This window comes from Schistocerca serialis, chromosome 6 (genome assembly GCF_023864345.2).
Source record: "Schistocerca serialis cubense isolate TAMUIC-IGC-003099 chromosome 6, iqSchSeri2.2, whole genome shotgun sequence".
Lineage (NCBI taxonomy): Eukaryota > Metazoa > Arthropoda > Insecta > Orthoptera > Acrididae > Schistocerca > Schistocerca serialis.
In genome coordinates this window covers 208,671,523-208,688,717 of record NC_064643.1, presented here as the reverse complement: position 1 = coordinate 208,688,717, position 17,195 = coordinate 208,671,523, and the positions used below count along the sequence as shown (strand labels likewise).

The 17,195-nt window shown below is 38.0% G+C and overlaps 1 protein-coding gene across 2 annotated transcripts in view; it reads left to right on the top strand.

The window, feature by feature from the left end:
• Nucleotides 1-17,195, top strand: part of LOC126483795 (cysteine protease ATG4B) — an 80,914-nt gene that overhangs the window by 928 nt on the left and 62,791 nt on the right. For both annotated transcript variants that reach the window (XM_050106972.1, XM_050106970.1), the window contains exon 2: nt 70-240. In XM_050106972.1, the coding sequence (XP_049962929.1) occupies nt 123-240 (118 nt within the window). In that variant the 5' untranslated portion in view covers nt 70-122. The remainder of the gene's footprint in view (nt 1-69; nt 241-17,195) is intronic.

The window sequence follows — 17,195 nt, the reverse complement described above, 5'->3', positions numbered from 1 at the left end:
GTACTTTAATAGAAAGAGACTTAACATTTCTTTCACTTACTGGTACCATATTTTATTTTCATGTCATAGGCTGATGATCTGGAGTGAAATAGTGACATTGTCTTACCAAAAGCATACCAATCATGGATATGATGTTAGAAGCATACCTCACTCATGATGCGTCACATTTGGATCCAGATGACATACCACAGACAAAAGAAAGTGTGTGGATTCTAGGAAAAGAGTACAAACCACCTCATGGTAAAGACATAACATATAAGTACATATATTGGTAGATAAATAATTACACTGAAGTGAAAGTGTGACTGAGAGTCAGTTTTGATAATATTTTCCAGTTATATAAAGTATGTATAAGATTAAATTTTGTAATTGTTTTATTCTTTTTCACACCACATCAGTTTTTTTATTCTGTTTTTGTGTACACTTCCTGGTCTTTCAGCTTTGGGTTCACTGGCACTTTGTGTGTGAAGAGCAGTGCTAAGCTGATGTAGTACTTAATTTGAGAATGGAAAAAGATCATTTGATCGCAGTAGAAAACACTCTTCCTTTCAGTTTTCATTTTTGTATTAGAAAAAAGAAATTTAATGATATGCATACTATAGTTATGTGTATTTCAAAAATAGGCCTATAAGTTTGAAATTATGCCAAATAGCAGATAATGACAATAACTATTTATTCCACCTGAGGTATTGCCAACACAAGAATTTTGAGTCCCCATCTTACCATCGTGCTGATACTGGTCTGAACTTATTTCATTTATTTGTCAGTGAGTGTGTACTTTGTGGTTCTCCTCCTCCCCTTCATATCCTTTTGTTGTCACAAGTGTCAGACCGCTCTTCTGATGTCCCCGTCCAGCTTTGTTTCCTCTCACCCTCACATCATCATCCTCAGTGATTTGCCATTTCATTTTTATGTTTCCCAACCTTTCCCTCACACCTTCCTGAGGAAGGAAGGGGAGGAAGAGATTAGTGTTTAATGTTCCGTTGACAGCTATGTGATTAGAGACTGTGCTGAAGCTGGTATTAACGTAGGATGTGGAAGGAAATCAGCCATGCCCTTTCTAAGAAACCATCCCAGCATTTGCCTGAGGATATTTAGGGACATCATGGAATACCTAAATCTGGATAGCGAGATGGGAATTTGAGCCGCTGTCCTCCCAAAAGCGAGTCCAATGTGATAACCATTTGCTCCATCTCGCTTAGTCTGAGGAAGGATCATGTAGTTTAGAAAGCAAGGATATTGTCATGTAGTTATATATGTGTCTATTAGCCGTACTAAATATTTTGTGCCCTGGAGGTAATTACTGGCCAGCAGATGGGTCTCATAATTATAAAATTTTCTGTGTGAATTTCTCTTTTGACATAGGCCTAATATTTTCAGTCTTTCTCTTCATTGACATTTAATGAAATGAGTTGACATGTAAATCAAACTGTCGAAACCATTAACCAAAACTTGGTCCAACATTATTGGCGAATATGACATATCCAGTTTTGTGAAATATAGATAGGATTCGATTGCAGCTGTTACAAGATGCAAATTGTTGTTGCAGTAAACCATCAAATATTAGATGTGCATTCTATAAATTACTTCCGCTCAATGACTGACACATTCCTTCACTGAGCTAATTATTGCATACTTTCTTGCTTCTTGTTAGATCATAAATTCTCCACTTCTTCAGATATCATTGTTGTATTTTTAATTAAGAAAGAAGATGGTGAAAGAGCAAAAAGTGTTAATAATTTTTTGCATAATATTTTTCCTTGTTGTTAACTTTCACTTAAGTGACGAAATAATGATCAGTGTGGTATGGACCAAAATTTAGTGGTTTGACTTTTCTTTTATTTCAGAAGATGCTGAGTGTTTTATTGACTTAGCCGTCTCACTGGAAAAAATGTTGTGGAAAAACCTTGTACATAAAAGTGGGAGGACTGCCTCCATAGCTGAATAGTTAGCGATGCTGCCTTCAGTCTGAATGGGTTTGGGTTTGATTTCCAGTGCCTCCTCGGGTTTTCTTGTGGTAGGAAGATATTAAACAGAGTTAATCCGCCGTTGTGATGCCAAGTGAGAAGCTGCTTGAAGAAAGAAGTAGCACCATCACCAGGATTTGTCTGCTGGGGAGGGATTGGTGACATGCTAATCATTTCCCTCTGCCATACCATGCTCCTTGTACTGACTTGTAGGAGGCATTCAGGACAGGCCTAAAGCCTAATTCATAAGTGGTGTTTACATTGTTGAAGTTAGTGTGTTATAGTACCCTCCCTTAAAACATTGGTTGTTGTCACAGACTGATCTGTGATGTAACTAGAATTCTACATAAGGTGGGAAGGTGAGATTTCCGGTGAGAGTTGTTGAGGTCAACGAATGTGAAATCAAAGTAAAGTTTATTGTAACAGATGTGCAGTGTAGCCCGTTGTGTATATTTAATGCACTTTTCACGATTACTGGAGACTGGGATACCTCCCGTCTGCTTTGACAACATGTGCACAAATACACAAACTAAGCCCACTGAAATTAGTGAGACAACTGTGGTAAAAAGGGGATTTCGGGCAGGAATAAACTAAAAATTAAATAATAAAAGCGATGACTCCTTTCAAGACAACACACCGTAGAAAATAATACTCAAAACTGCCAAAAATTAAAACCTGACAAAACCATACACAACACACCTAAGATCACAGTATTCCAATCTCCAGTTAAACTATATAGCTCAGGCCTAGACAAGGATACCAATAATCCCCCCCCACAACCACAGAAGCCGGTATCCCAATCTCCAGTTCACCTATATAGATCACCCTAAAGAGTGAAAGTGCACTTATGGTGTCGGCAGCTTTTCTGTTGCATGCTGTAGTTTGTATTTTATGCGCAGTGAATGATGGGAAGTGAACATGATGAATGATTTTTATGTGCAGTGAATGATGGGAAATGAACATGATGAATGATGAGTTGCATGTTCAATATATTAATAAACATTTATCCACTTCCCTCTCTTATGATTGAAATAAAAACATTGATCCACTTACTCAGTAGTTACTTATGCACATGACAGTACAATTTAAATTTTATGATATACTCAGTTTTATGTGACAGCATTCTTTGCATTATATTCCTTTGTGCCATCATGACTATAGCACACTAAATGACACAATAAAATATCTCACAGATACACTGCCACCACACAATTAAACCACTAGAGCATGCCACCTCTTCACACACCGCACCCTCTACAACAACATTTCACTTCCAGTCCAAAACACACACACACACTTCGGCTCAATGACACCACACAACACTTAGCAGCACAGCAAACCTATGTCACTGGTCAAAGCAGACAAATGTTGTCCTACAACCAAGTATCCCACTTTTCTGTACAAAGAATTATAACTACAAGATCAAATCAGAAAAGTTGTATTAATTAGATAAAACTCCAATGATTTTACCAGATAACTAAATTAAATGCATCTGTGTTCATAGTCAATGTAAATTTTAAGATGAAAAGGTGATTTATTATTGTTATTAGTTGAAGAATTGGAGGCCAGTTTGTTGTTTGTAAGCAATGCATGGTAGAACGGAAAGGCTAGGTTCAAATACAAAATTGTCAGTTTGGTTTACCTTCTGTTATGAAATGTGCCATAGAAAACTTCATCCTCCAAGCAAAAAGTTGCTTCTGTTAGTCATTCATAATGGGAAGGATCTTACATGGTATACAATCTCAGTAAAGGAACTTCTAAAGAAGCAGCAACTACTGCACAATAGGTGTAAAACAAAAGACAGTACTATAGATGTGTTAAATGAAATATGTTTGGCAATTCAGAGGGCAATACATGAAGCCTTCAATGAGTAACATAGCACAGTCTTATTGAAAAACCTCTCAGAAACACTGAAGAAATTATTGTCGTATGTAAAGGTTGTTAGTGACACCAGAGTTAGTATTGACACATCCATAAATGACACTGGAACTGAAATTGAGAGTAGCAAAGCAGAAGTGCTGAACACACTTTTCAGATGTTCATATATAGAGAGACAAAAGTATTGTCACAGTTTACTACCGCACCACTACAAAGGCGAGTGACATAGATATTAGTGTTAGTGGAGATGAGTAAGAGCTTAAATTGCTAAAACTGAGAAAGTGTCAAAGGTCCAGTAGAGTTCCTCTTTGTTTTCTCTATATAAATTGTGACCAGGCTAACCCGTCTTTTAATCACAATATAGCATAGGTTCCTTAAACAAATTAGTTGGAAGAAAGCACTGGTCACACCTGTCAGCTACCAGGTTGGCAGATGAAATCCACAAAACTGCCACCCAGTATCATTGATATCCTTCTGTTATAGAATCCTATAACATATTCTGAGCTCAAAAATAAAGAGGTATCTCAAACAAGATGACCCGCACAATGCCAACCAGCAAGGTTTAAAAAAACAACGGACATGTGAATACCAGTATATATATATTATTATTATTATTATTATTATTATTTTTTTTTTACATACTGAAATTCATGGTTCCAGATAATCAGTTAGATGCAGTATTTATTGACTGCCTAAAATTAATTGAGTCAGCTCCGCACCACTAGCTATTAACAAAACTTTGATTATTTGGGGTATCAATAGAAATTAGGGACTTTAGTCCGATTAAAATTACTTGATAGTTGACATCTGTCATTTTCCACTACAGTGTTGCAACATTGGCTGCTGGCTACCACTCCATTATATGTGGCATGGAAACAGGGCAGGTTACTTCACATATGCTGTTAACGTGTAATGTGGAGCAATGTTGGAATTGCGAGATGCTCTGTCAACAGCTGATTTTAAGTGACCAGTGACAGAACTGCAGCAGACGACACTTTTTGTAGCCCTGAATTTAAACTTGTGTTATAACCTATCCAACACCTTGTGATGTGCAATTTATCTGAGAAAACGATGGCCAACAGTGTGCAGCAACTGAAGCTCAGCTCTGCGAGCAAACTGAAGACAGAAAAAAATTCAGTTTCAGCACTGAAAAGCAAACTGTAATTTCTCATTGTCAATGGTTACTTGAAACTATACTCACGCTGTTTACCCGAGCTCCCGCACTACGAACCAATTAGCAGCCTTCGTTGGCAGTTGGTTGTAGACTATATGTAATATAGACAGATGCCAAATGAAAAAATGATGATAGAAAGACAAAAAAGAGCAAATAAAAAAGTCAGTATGATGATGAAAATATATGGCAAAGAATTACAAAAAAACACATTTAAACCAATTAACTGGATAAAAATAATAATCAAATTATTTTAATTAGATTCAGCAATAATAAAGTTTTGCTATATTTGACAAGAATCATACCTATGCCATTTTACACGTGAGGTATATGCACTAATCATTTCACTATGCCACAACACTGGTTTAAGTAGTAAGATTTTTGACTGTTCTGACCCAGTTGCAACAATCAATTGCAGCCTTCAAAAATTCAGCTTCACACAATATTGTGTGAAGCTTACCTAATGTAAGCTGATCCCTGTTACTATGGTAACTGTATACGAGGTCTGTTCAAAAAATCCACAAAATTTTTCTTTGCTTACCTTTTACTTATTGTGCATGGTCCGCTTCAAAATACTCTCCTACACAATTTATCATTGCAAACCTTCGTCCTTTCAATGGGGTTTTCAACTTTGGAAATAAATAAATAAATAAAAAAAAAGCTGCACGTTTGGAGAGTACGGAGAAGGAAGCAGCACAGTGATTCTATTTTTTGTGTAACAGTTGTGCAGCAACAGGGATAAATTTGTGGGTGCCTAATTGTGATGCAAGAGCCATGGGATGAACTTGGCAACAACGCAATACATTCCAAGATGCTGTTTTGGGATTGCATGACATGATCCAATTGAAATGTTACATTCTTCTGCAATCTCTTGGACAGTCTCAATCTTCAATTGGCATGCACAACTCACTGGTGTTCCTGACATGAGCATTGTCAGTAGGTGTTAAAGGGCGTCTTGAATGAGGGTCATCTTTAACTTCCGTTCAGCCACTTTTAAACCATGTGAACCATTCATAACACCAAATACAGCTTAAGCACTCATCACCATAGGCTTCTCGTATCATCTGATGTGACTCTGTAAAGATTTTCTTGAGTTTCATTTAAAATTTAATGCAGACAAGTTACTCCTCTAACTCTGCCATCTCGAAATTCACAAAGTGTGTGCAAAACATTCTACTCAGTACAGTACAGAACAATAACTAACAGACATACAACAATGAAACTTCCAGCAGTTAAACATTAAATATAGGTATCTGCAGGGATGCTAACTGCATTTCACTCCAACACACCATTGATGTTACAAATGCTCCATAATGTTTTCGACAGACTGCTTATGTAATGCTGAATCGCATCTTGTATGAAAGAATCCAGTCATGTGTGATGAAATATGGAATAAAAGTGCCAGAGGCATGATTCATCATCCAAACACATCAAGAAAGATTCCTGGATAAGGAACTGGAAGTGAACTGACCAACTGTTGTGGCAGTTTGGCAACAGTGAACAGTTTGGGTGTGATGTTGAGCATTCTGATTGGAAGAAACCAGCTACGACGTATAAAGTGTCAACTATCAAGTAATTTTAATTGAACTTCAGATTGAGAATTTTTGCAGATATGCAGTTATATACAGTGCTGCTCATTAAAATTGCAACACTGGAGTGGATTAGGAAAAAAAGAAAATATGGATTGTGCTGTACTGTATAGTATAGAAAGAATACATGATGAAATTTGTAGATGTCTTTTGGTAATACAGGCAATGTGACCGTCTTGCCGTTGAGAGGGCACATCATGAATACCTCGAAGATAGGGGACAACCACTTTTAACAAATCAGAAATTTAATGCCTACGTTCGAAATTACCAGCTATATGAACCACAGGTGGTCATATTGTTACACAGTAGTGCCCCTTACTATCATGGCAGATGCCGGGCCCATATGATGACAAATGCAGTCTGGCAAAGTTTTTTCTTTTTCCCCCACAGGGTGTCCTACGTAGATATGCCCATCATGATGCTGTACACAGAACTGTGACGTGTCTGAAAAGATGACATGATGCCACTCCAATGTCCAGTTTTGCCGCAGAGTGCACGTGGTCAGTGTGCCTCTGCTGTTGCACCACCCAAAACTGCAAACACAGATTACATACTGCAATCTGTTGTGATCCAGTCATCATTCTGCTACCTGTGTCAATAATTCTTTTGCTTCAAACAAACTCACTTCCTGACTCAAAGTATGTGACATGTCTTTATGGTCCTGCCTGACCAAGCAGACATGATCTCATTGTTATCTGGCATTAGTCATGCATCACTGTTGAGACCCTGGATGACAATGAGTATGGTCCTTCTGAACTGATGAATTCTGTATTCTTGTGACAGTAGGAGAAACCAGATGAGTGCGAGAAAAAGTATCATGGAATGATAAACCTTGTCTGATAGGCCACGACCCTGCAAATCTCACAAACAATCAACATTCAGATGTGATAGTGCATAAACTTTCCTCGCATCTAGAATGCAAATGGAGTTACTCCTATGTACTTTTTTGCTGTTCTGCTGATACACAACAAATCATTTGTGTATCCAAGCATTACAGCACTTCAAGACAGTAGTTATAACCAACCGTGTATAATGAGATATTATAAAAATAGCTACACTACTATTCAGTCAGATCTTGATAAGATTTCAAAGCAGTCCAAAGATTTGTGACTATCTTAAATGTTCAGGTATGTTAATTTTTGTGATTCATGAAACACAGAAATATAGTATCCTACAACCACAAAATTAGTAAGTCATGATTGGAATCAGTCAGCTGGTACAAATACTGAGATGTAATAATTTGTGGGGATATGATATGCAATGACCATACAGATTCAGGCATAAGTAAAGCAGGTGGCAGAGTTTATTTCATTGGTAGGATACTGAGAAAATGTAGTCAATCTTCAAAGAAGAGTACTTGCAAAACACTTGTGTGACTCAACGTGGAGTATTGGTAGAGGGTCAGTTCATGTGAAATCACAAATTTTTCATGATTTTTATGTACAGTGGTAGTACAGGGTGACAATTATTGAACTATATGAAAAAATGTAAATTAGTTACAAACTATGATGTGCACACATGTTATTCAATGTGTAAACATCACTACATATATTCAGCTTTAGATTATGACATGTTCGATTTGCCTGCCATCATTGGCAATGACGTGGTGCAGATGAATAGCAAAATTCTATATGACCCACTGAAGTGTCAGAACAGCAATGCTGTTGATGCCTTACTGAATGGCTGTTTTCAGCAATTGTTTTAGGATTATTGCTGTACACCTTGTCTTTAATATTGCCCCACAAAAAGGAGTCGCATGTCTTCAGATCCAGAGAATATGACAGCCAATCGAGACCCACACCAGTGACCTCTGAGTGTTCCAGAGCCATAATGCTGTCCCCAAAGTGCTCCTACAGGACATTAAACACTCTCCTGCTTTGATGGGGTTAAACTCCGTCTTGCATGAACCACATTTTGTCGAAATCAGGGTCACTTTGGATAATGGGGATAAAATCATCTCCCACAACCTTCATGTACCGTTCAGTAGTCACTGTGCCATCAAGGAATATCGCACCAATTATTCTGTGACTGGACATTGCACTCCACACAGTCACCCGTTGAGAGTGAAGAGACTTCTGGATTGTGAAATGAGGGTTCTCAGTCCTCAAAATGTACCAATTTTGCTAGTTGACGAAACCTTCCAAGTGAAAGTGGGCTTCATTGCTAAACCAAATTATACTAATTCCCATCATGCCCCGCGATAAACCGTGCAATTTGAATGTCCTAACACAAACTGTTCAGAAGTTATGACAATTTTATTTCATATAGTTCAATAATTGTCAACCTGTAGCAGTTGTGTGCATGAAAAACCACAAAATGAAAATGTTTTTGGATCTTTTATTTTTGAGTTATTCATTTTTAGTTTCCAAATGATACAATTTTTGTCACTTTTGAAACCTGAAAATGGCCATATCTCAAAAACTAGTTGCTTTAGAGGCCTAAAATTTGTACCATTTTATTCAGTTTCTTACAAGCTTTAAAAATACACTCTATTCATGAAAGTGCTAAAATTTTCTCAAACAGCTACAATACAAGTTTTTCACTTTAAGTCAGCAAACTTGAGAACCCAATTTGGATCTATGGATAGTTTGATTTGAAAAGTGTGAGCACTTCCTTTGGATTTCCTAAAATTAATTGTTTTTAAATGTACGCAGGATTGCCAGCACCATCTTTCTGAACTAGCCTGCATGCAAAGTGCACTTGATACAGTCGACAAATCAAATTGCAGTAAAACAAAATTTATTTCAACCTCTTCTCATTGGAACACCTAATGAAATTAGGCACCAAGAATTGTGTAACTTGCTTACATATTTTTTTAACACAAAAAATCCAATTTTGAAATTTTTAAGAATTTGAAAAAGTTTGCTTTGGTAAAGGTTGCTTTGAGAAAAAATTGCCATATTTTAATGTTTGTAAGAAACTGAATAAATTGGTCCAAATTTGAGGCCTGTAAGTCAAATAGTTTTTTATATATGGCTATTTTGTTTTCAAAATGTGATGGAAATTTCACAATTCTAGAAACTTTAAAAATTAATAATCCAAATATGAAACACCCAAAAACACAATTAATTTAGGATTTTTCCGTGTTTTGACATGTGGAATAAAATTACAAAATTCGAAATCATTAAAGTACATTTTTTTAAAATATTGATATGACCTTCAAGTGTGTGGAATCCATACCAGATAGATCTTTCAGGTATATTTGGACGTGTACAAATAAAGGCAGCAAGAATAGTTTGCCTGACTCATTAGTTACATGATAGAACCTTATTATTTAACAGGAAGTATCCTCCTGTGGCAATTCATTAAGACATACTGGGTGGTTATAATTAAGCCTTCTCTATTTAATACATTATAACGTGTAAACTAATCACTGTATGAGCCCCAAACTTGATAGCATCAATGTCAAGTACGTGGGGGAGAGAAATAATGCAGAATCAATTCAGTTGAAACACTTTTAATGTACTGTTATGGTTTATCATACCGTTACATACTGCTACCATTACTGCTACAAAAGGAGCTCCATATGGCACCCACCAGTACCAGAAGAATCTGAAAGCACAGGATTGCATTCTGCACAGCAGTACAAAGCATGTCCTTAGGTACGCCGGCTACCTCTCTTGATATGCTGAGCTTCAGATCAGCACATGTGTGAATGCTTCTCTGGTAAACCCTGTCCTTCAGATAGCCCCACAACCAGAAATCACAGGGTGTAAGATCAGGTGATCGTGCCGGCCAAGCATTTGGTTAACAACCGGCTGATAATTTGATTGTTTCCAAATGTGTGTTGGAGAAGCAGCAACTGTCATGATACAGCACATGCACTGCCTGATCATCGGGAATTGTACACAGCATTGTCTGCCATAGCAATAGCGATTTCATCAACCAACTGTGGTGCAACCTGTCATCGCCATCTTCCCGGAGTGACGCCCAGTTCTCCAGTTGGTTTGAACGACTTCTCATCATGCTCTGCACAGCAGGTGGAGAAAGCTGACCCTTCTGTAATCCTTTCAGCTGGTGATATTCTTGAAGTGCAGCTGCCACATTACTGTTGTTTTGATAACAGAGCTCCACCGATATTGCCATGCTCCTTTTGTCCAAGCTCATGTTGACACGCCACCAAGTGCACTGCAACTGGTCAGATGTGTGACTGTGAATCATGATGGCTGATCACAGTACCTGGTGGCCATTGTTGGAACTGGATGGTGGTTCTGTGACACGTGAAAATCGAGCACTCCATACTTTGGACATTAATGCTACCAAGTCTGGTACTCGTATGGTAATTAGTTTCTGTGTTATAATGTTTTAAATAGGGAAAGTTTATTATAGCCACCTGGTATTAGTCAGTATAACCATAGTCATTCATGGTAAACAGAATGAATGTAATACATAGCAGATGTTACATAGTGTTGATGATTAGGATGTGGGATCACGTGAAGGCTGCGAAACTTCTTGGTACCATGATTGATAACTAATTAACCTGAAAAGAATGCATTGCACATATGTATGGAAAACTTGCACATGTTGTATATCACTTAAAAATATTAAAAATGCAGTACCAACAGGTTTTCTTAATGGTGTACCATGCAAATCAGTTACAGGTTACAGTTTTGCGGCCACTCAGAAATCTGTGTTTCCTGGTACTCCAATAGAAGACAGTTACAATTCAACACCAAAATAAGAACCAGGACCACTGCAAACCTTCCTTTATCCATCTAGGAGTAGTGACTGTCCTCAGTCATTATGCCTTCAACTGCCTCAGTTATGACAGGAAAGCAAGAAAACAAACTTTAGTATGCAGCTTGAAATCCACAGTTACAATGATAGTAAAGAGAGAAATTTTAGACACATCACAAGTTACTAGTTGTCAGAATCCATGGCAGCTTCGAGTATTGGCACTGAAAATGTTTATTGTGTTGCTTCCTGAAGTACCACAGTTGCTGCAGGAAAAGTTTAAATTGAAAATTCAGACTACTCTGAGACAGCAGCCTTTGTATTGAATTCATGTTTTTTGTTTACATTTTCTATTAATGTATTTATATTTTATTTTACTTATATTCCCAGTTGCATTATTCCTAAAATACAAGATAGATGCAATCTGTAGGGTCATGAGTGGTGAATTTGAAAAGTTTGGTAATAAACATGGAATTTTGTTTCAGTCGCTGATTGAGGTGGAACAGTATTTAGTGCACAGGACTCGTATTTGGGAGGAACAAGCTTCCTAGTCCCTCTGACCATACAAATGTAGGTGTTTTGTAGTAACCCTAAATCAATTAAAACATATACCAGAAAGATTCCTTGGTCACATTTAATTGTCTTCCTTCTCTGTCTTCCATCCCCTTTGTCCAAGCTGAGCTTGTATTCTGTCTTTTATTACCTCAATGTCAAGGTGTTGAGCTGCAATATATTGGTTTGATGCATAAGTTCATAGCGTTTTTCTGTAAGTTTAATAAACACTACAGATACACATAACAGAGACATCAGTCATCAATAATATATTCTCCTTCACTATTTACAACAGTCTGCCAATGTTGGGGTAACTTTTCAACTCCACAACTGTAGAAACCACTTCGTTTTAAGACAAAGATCTCCTCGAGCCATATTCGGGGTGCATTTTCATCTAGAAAGCATGCTGTACACAATGGTGGAATGAGCACATTTCATCACATTTGCTAGTTCTTGATACACTGACATTGATCATTGTGGAGTTAATGCATTTATATGATCTTCACCAAACCCCGAAGGTCGTCTTGAACGTGGAGGGTTACTAATGTCAAAATGATCCTCCTTAAAACCAGAAAACCACTTTCTTGCCATGCTGTGTCTGGTGACATTATGTCTGCACAAGACGCAAATGTTTCTGGCTGCCTCTACTGCTCTCGCCCCTCTTTGAACTCGAACAGAAGAATTTATCAGAAATGTTCCGATTTTTCAAATTGGCACTCCATTTACTAGCATCTACAGCACCACTCACTATCTCCAAATCACAATACATAAACTCAAATAGCAACAGAAATAAAAAATGACAGTTGATAAATAAACCCATGCAACTGGAATACCAATATGCAAAACAAAAATGCTTTGACCCTATGCACCTATCCAATATTGTGGCATAGGTTGTCAGCATATGTGAGAATTCCCATCAGATGTAGAAGTTCTTTGAACACAAATTTCAGCCTTAAGGTTCGTTTACACTGGGACACATGTATCGCGACATGTATGAGCGACATGTCAATTTGACATGTCGCGATTCATCACCTCATACAAAAATTCACGGAACTTGTATGCGGGCCCTCGAGCTCATACATGTCGCGTATACATTTCGTATATCGCTTTTTGGCCATATGCGCGACATGTATGAGCGACATTTGAAGAACTTGCGCATGCGCAGTACTATCATTTCCTGTTGTCTTGTCACCTGCGGCTTATTTTGAGGATTAGCGCATGCATAGTACCAGGCTCTTTGGTGGCTGTTTGAGTTTTGGAGGTGTCGATTGTCGTTTGTTGTGTAGGTATTTGTGTATTGTGTCGTGTGTTGTGCCTGCGTGTAATACTTTAAAATTTGCCATGACTTCTTGGTCAAAACAAAATACACTGCATTTTATAGAGGCAGTGCGCAGGCATCCCTGTATATGGGATGTGAAACTAGGAGACTATAAGAACACTCAGAAAAGGTACAACGAGTGGGAGGAAATTGCTAAGGCATTTAACGTGTCAAGGAAGGAATGTGAGGACAAGTGGCATAATTTAAAAAACCAATATAGTCATGAGTTAGCGAAAAGGAAGAGCAGCAAAGGAACTGGAAGAGCTAAAAGCAGTGTGCACCACTCTACATGGTATGCTTTTGAAAGTATGCAGTTCATAAGAGAGAATTACAAACCACTCTCTCATAGGAGCACACATGAAGTTGTTGTTGTTGTTGTGGTCTTCAGTCCTGAGACTGGTTTGATGCAGCTCTCCATGCTACTCTATCTTGTGCAAGCTTTTTCATCTCCCAGTACCTACTGCAACCTACATCCTTTTGAATCTGCTTAGTGTATTCATCTCTTGGTCTCCCTCTACGATTTTTACCCTCCACGCTGCCCTCCAATACTAAATTGGTGATCCCTTGATGCCTCAGAACATGTCCTACCAACCGATCCCTTCTTCTGGTCAAGTTGTGCCACAAACTTCTCTTCTCCCCAATCCTATTCAATACTTCCTCATTAGTTATGTGATCTACCCATCTAATCTTCAGCATTCTTCTGTAGCACCACATTTCGAAAGCTTCTATTCTCTTCTTGTCCAAACTATTTATCGTCCATGTTTCACTTCCATACATGGCTACACTCCATACGAATACTTTCAGAAATGACTTCCTGACACTTAAATCAATACTGGATGTTAACAAATTTCTCTTCTTCAGAAACGCTTTCCTTGCCATTGCCAGCCTACATTTTATATCCTCTCTACTTCGACCATCATCAGTTATTTTGCTCCCCAAATAGCAAAACTCCTTTACTACTTTAAGTGCCTCATTTCCTAATCTAATTCCCTCAGCATCACCCGACTTAATTAGACTACATTCCATTATCCTTGTTTTGCTTTTGTTGATGTTCATCTTATATCCTCCTTTCGAGACACTGTCCATTCCATTCAACTGCTCTTCCAAGTCCTTTGCTGTCTCTGACAGAATTACAATGTCATCGGCGAACCTCAAAGTTTTTATTTCTTCTCCATGAATTTTAATACCTACTCCGAATTTTTCTTTTGTTTCCTTTACTGCTTGCTCAATATACAGATTGAACAACATCGGGGAGAGGCTACAACCATGTCTTACTCCCTTCCCAACCACTGCTTCCCTTTCATGTCCCTCGACTCTTATAACTGCCATCTGGTTTCTGTACAAATTGTAAATAGCCTTTCGCTCCCTGTATTTTACCCCTGGCACCTTTAGAATTTGAAAGAGAGTATTCCAGTCAACATTGTCAAAAGCTTTCTCTAAGTCTACAAATGCTAGAAATGTAGGTTTGCCTTTCCTTAATCTTTCTTCTAAGATAAGTCTTAAGGTCAGTATTGCCTCATGTGTTCCAGTGTTTCTACGGAATCCAAACTGATCTTCCCCGAGGTTGGCCTCTACCAGTTTTTCCATTCGTCTGTAAAGAATTCGTGTTAGTATTTTGCAGCTGTGACTTATTAAGCTGATAGTTCGGTAATTTTCACATCTGTCAACACCTGCTTTCTTTGGGATTCGAATTATTATATTCTTCTTGAAGTCTGAGGGTATTTCGCCTGTTTCATACATCTTGCTCACCAGATGGTAGAGTTTTGTCAGGACTGGCTCTCCCACGGCCGTCAGTAGTTCCAATGGAATATTGTCTACTCCGGGGGCCTTGTTTCGACTCAGGTCTTTCAGTGCTCTGTCAAACTCTTCACGCAGTATCATATCTCCCATTTCATCTTCATCTACATCCTCTTCCATTTCCATAATATTGTCCTCAAGTACATCGCCCTTGTATAGACCCTCTATATACTCCTTCCACCTTTCTGCTTTCCCTTCTTTGCTTAGAACTGGGTTTCCATCTGAGCTCTTGATATTCATACAAGTCGTTCTCTTATCTCCAAAGGTCTCTTTAATTTTCCTGTAGGCGGTGTCTATCTTACCCCTAGTGAGATAGGCCTGTACATCCTTACATTTGTCCTCTAGCCATCCCTGCTTAGCCATTTTGCACTTCCTGTCGATCTCATTTTTGAGACGTTTGTATTCCTTTTTGCCTGTTTCACTTACTGCATTTTTATATTTCCTCCTTTCATCAATTAAATTCAATATTTCTTCTGTTACCCAAGGATTTCTACTAGCCCTCGTCTTTTTACCTACTTGATCCTCTGCTGCCTTCACTACTTCATCCCTCAAAGCTACCCATTCTTCTTCTACTGTATTTATTTCCCCCATTCCTGTCAATTGCTCCCTTATGCTCTCCCTGAATCTCTGTACAACCTCCGGTTCTTTTAGTTTATCCAGGTCCCATCTCCTTAAATTCCCACCTTTTTGCAGCTTCTTCAGTTTTAATCTACAGGTCATAACCAATAGATTGTGGTCAGAGTCCACATCTGCCCCTGGAAATGTCTTACAATTTAAAACCTGGTTCCTAAATCTCTGTCTTACCATTATATAATCTATCTGATACCTTTTAGTATCTCCAGGGTTCTTCCATGTATACAACCTTCTTTCATGATTCTTAAACCAAGTGTTAGTTATGATTATGTTGTGCTCTGTGCAAAATTCTACCAGGCGGCTTCCTCTTTCATTTCTGTCCCCCAATCCATATCCACCTACTATGTTTCCTTCTCTCCCTTTTCCTACACTCGAATTCCAGTCACCCATGACTATTAAATTTTCATCTCCCTTCACAATCTGAATAATTTCTTTTATTTCATCATACGTTTCTTCAATTTCTTCGTCATCTGCAGAGCTAGTTGGCATATAAACACATGAAGTAGTACCAGTAATTTTTCTTGCTAATGCTTTACATAATGTGAATATTTACAATTATTTACAATTTCACTGAAAAACATGATTCTCCATACTGCTATGGTTTGAAGTCCTGAATACTGCAGAAGAATAGAGCATATTCCTTTATGTCATCATTTAACAATGATGTGGAACTTATTTTCCATACTGCCATGGGATGGAGCCCTGAATGCTGCAGAAGTATTCAGCATATTCTCTTCTGTTGTCATTCACCAATGAAGTTCTTCGGCCAGTTCTGGGCAGTGGCTCCAGCACAGTAGGGGTGTCCCTCCAGGACCCAGGTATTACGTTGCCATCATCTCCCTCTCTGTTGTATGTTCCTGCTGGACAATACCTTTGAGATTTTCTGTTTTGAAGAAAATTATGTAAATAAACACAGGCTGGTGCCACCACTGCCACTGAGAAGCATTTGCTTCCTCAGCACTCTGTAAACAGCACTTATAATCCGAAATACATTTTCTATTACTCTTCTTGCTCTGCATGCTCTATAGTTAAAAATACGTTGCCAACTATTTTTTCATGCAGACCTGGAAATGGTTTCAAAATATTTTCTTGTAGGCCAAAGGCTTCGTCAGCGACGAAAACATATGGAACAGGCTTGCTCCTACCAGGAAGAGGAGTTGATGGAGGTATATTTTGAGTTTTGGCATCTAACATTTTGTAAAATGTGGTGTCTTTAAGGACACCACCATCTGAAATCTTGCCCTGTGTGCCAACATCAGCGTAAATTATTCTATAATTAGCATCAGTAATTGCTGGCAAAACAATGCTGAAGTGCTCTTTATAATTAAAATAAACTGTTCCACTTTTGGGTGGTGCCACAATGTCAATGTGCCCCCCATCTATAGCTCCCAAACACCTGGGGAAATTCCATTTTTCTTCATATTCTTTGGCAATTTTCAGCCATTCCTCTTCAGTAGCAGGAAGCTGAAAAGAAAATTGTTACTTTTTTAATTTAATTTATGGATGGACACTCAAAAAATTCTCAATACATTAAGATACTTTGATTATAATGTATGTATAACATGTAGCTCACTTTGCCTTAGAAATGTGTTATGTATTTTAAAGGTCATGGAAGC